Source organism: Kryptolebias marmoratus, linkage group LG4 (genome assembly GCF_001649575.2).
Source record: "Kryptolebias marmoratus isolate JLee-2015 linkage group LG4, ASM164957v2, whole genome shotgun sequence".
Taxonomy (NCBI): Eukaryota; Metazoa; Chordata; class Actinopteri; order Cyprinodontiformes; family Rivulidae; genus Kryptolebias; species Kryptolebias marmoratus.
Genome location: NC_051433.1, coordinates 887,004 through 888,244, shown reverse-complemented (window position 1 = coordinate 888,244; position 1,241 = coordinate 887,004). Strand labels below are relative to the sequence as shown.

The following is a 1,241-nucleotide window of genomic DNA, read 5'->3' as shown; positions in this document are numbered from 1 at the left end:
CGTCCGGTTACAGGCTGGTTAATGGCTGGTTACATGCCTGTTACAGGCTGGTTAACTGCTGGTTACAGGCTGGTTAACGGCTGGTTACAGGCTACAGGTTCTGGGACATGTTCACGTGGACCTCAGACATGAAAGGAAACAGATCAGTGTCTGTTTCTGTAAAATAAAGTTTGTGTTTCAGGTTTGCAGCATTAAGAATAAACACCATAAAGTCACGAGCTGCATCCTGCTCAGGTTAATCTGAACATGCTGCTGTGCATTGTGGGTAAACGTCTCAACTTTAACAAAGTCGAGCTGCCAGGTTCCTTTCAGAGAAGAGAATAAGTTGGGTTAGTGTCCATCCTGTGGTTCCTGAGGAAGCAGGAAGGGTTCTGTGGTTTTTAATGTTGTCCCCATCCTGATAAATAAAACAGTACTCAGAAAGAAGAGTGTTCTTTTTTCTAAATAACTAATCTTATTAACAGATAAATGTCAGCAGCTGAGGAGACGTGACGGAGAGACGTTCTTTAACCAACGTGCTGCAGCCTGTCAGCAGCTCCTCAGGGACGGGGACAGAAACGACCTCTGAAGCTGGGTTCTCTCACCTGTTTGCGGACGTACTCCACCATGAGCTCCAGCTGGTGGGGGTCTTCACACTGACGGGAGAACAGGTTCCTCCACAGTGCCGCAGCCAACACGCGGTCATCAGACAGGATGCCCTGCACAAACAACAACTCTTCTTCAGGTCCGAACACCTGGGGCTTCCTCCACTGATCCAACTCAGTCCCAGATCTAACCTCACCTCATCGTATCCAAACATGGCAGCATAGAAGTTTTCAGTCATGGCTTTCATGGCTTCTTTTCTTTGAACGGCATCAATCTGCAACAACAAAACAAAGACGATCAGGTTGGTCGATAATCAGAGTGAACTTTGACCTCATAACGGAGCTGATTGAAGAAACCAACTCTTTTCATTTTGTAGATATTACTCTGTTAGAAATCTCCTGATCACAGATTTAACAGAAGAGAGAAACTTTCCGGAACTCCAGTGTGAAGATTAATGTTAACAAACAGAAAGTTTTATTTTAATAATCATTAACAGAAAACAATCTGAACATTGAGACGGAGCCTCCTGAATGTCCTGAAACCATCTGCCTGCGGGCCGGCGGTACGGTGAGACGAGGCCAGGCGCGGCGGGGCCAGGCGCGGCGAGGCGAGGCCAGGAGTGGCGAGGCCAGGAGCGGCGGGGCCAGGCAAGGCGT

General features: G+C 47.9%; 1 protein-coding gene across 1 annotated transcript in view; it reads right to left on the bottom strand.

Moving 5' to 3' along the window:
- LOC108250055 (ubiquinol-cytochrome-c reductase complex assembly factor 1) overlaps window positions 1-1,241 on the bottom strand; it is an 11,415-nt gene that overhangs the window by 2,270 nt on the left and 7,904 nt on the right. The window contains exons 7-8 of the mRNA XM_017439761.3: window positions 782-859; window positions 585-698 (exon numbers count right to left, since the gene is read on the bottom strand). Coding sequence (XP_017295250.1) covers window positions 585-698; window positions 782-859 — 192 coding nt within the window. The remainder of the gene's footprint in view (window positions 1-584; window positions 699-781; window positions 860-1,241) is intronic.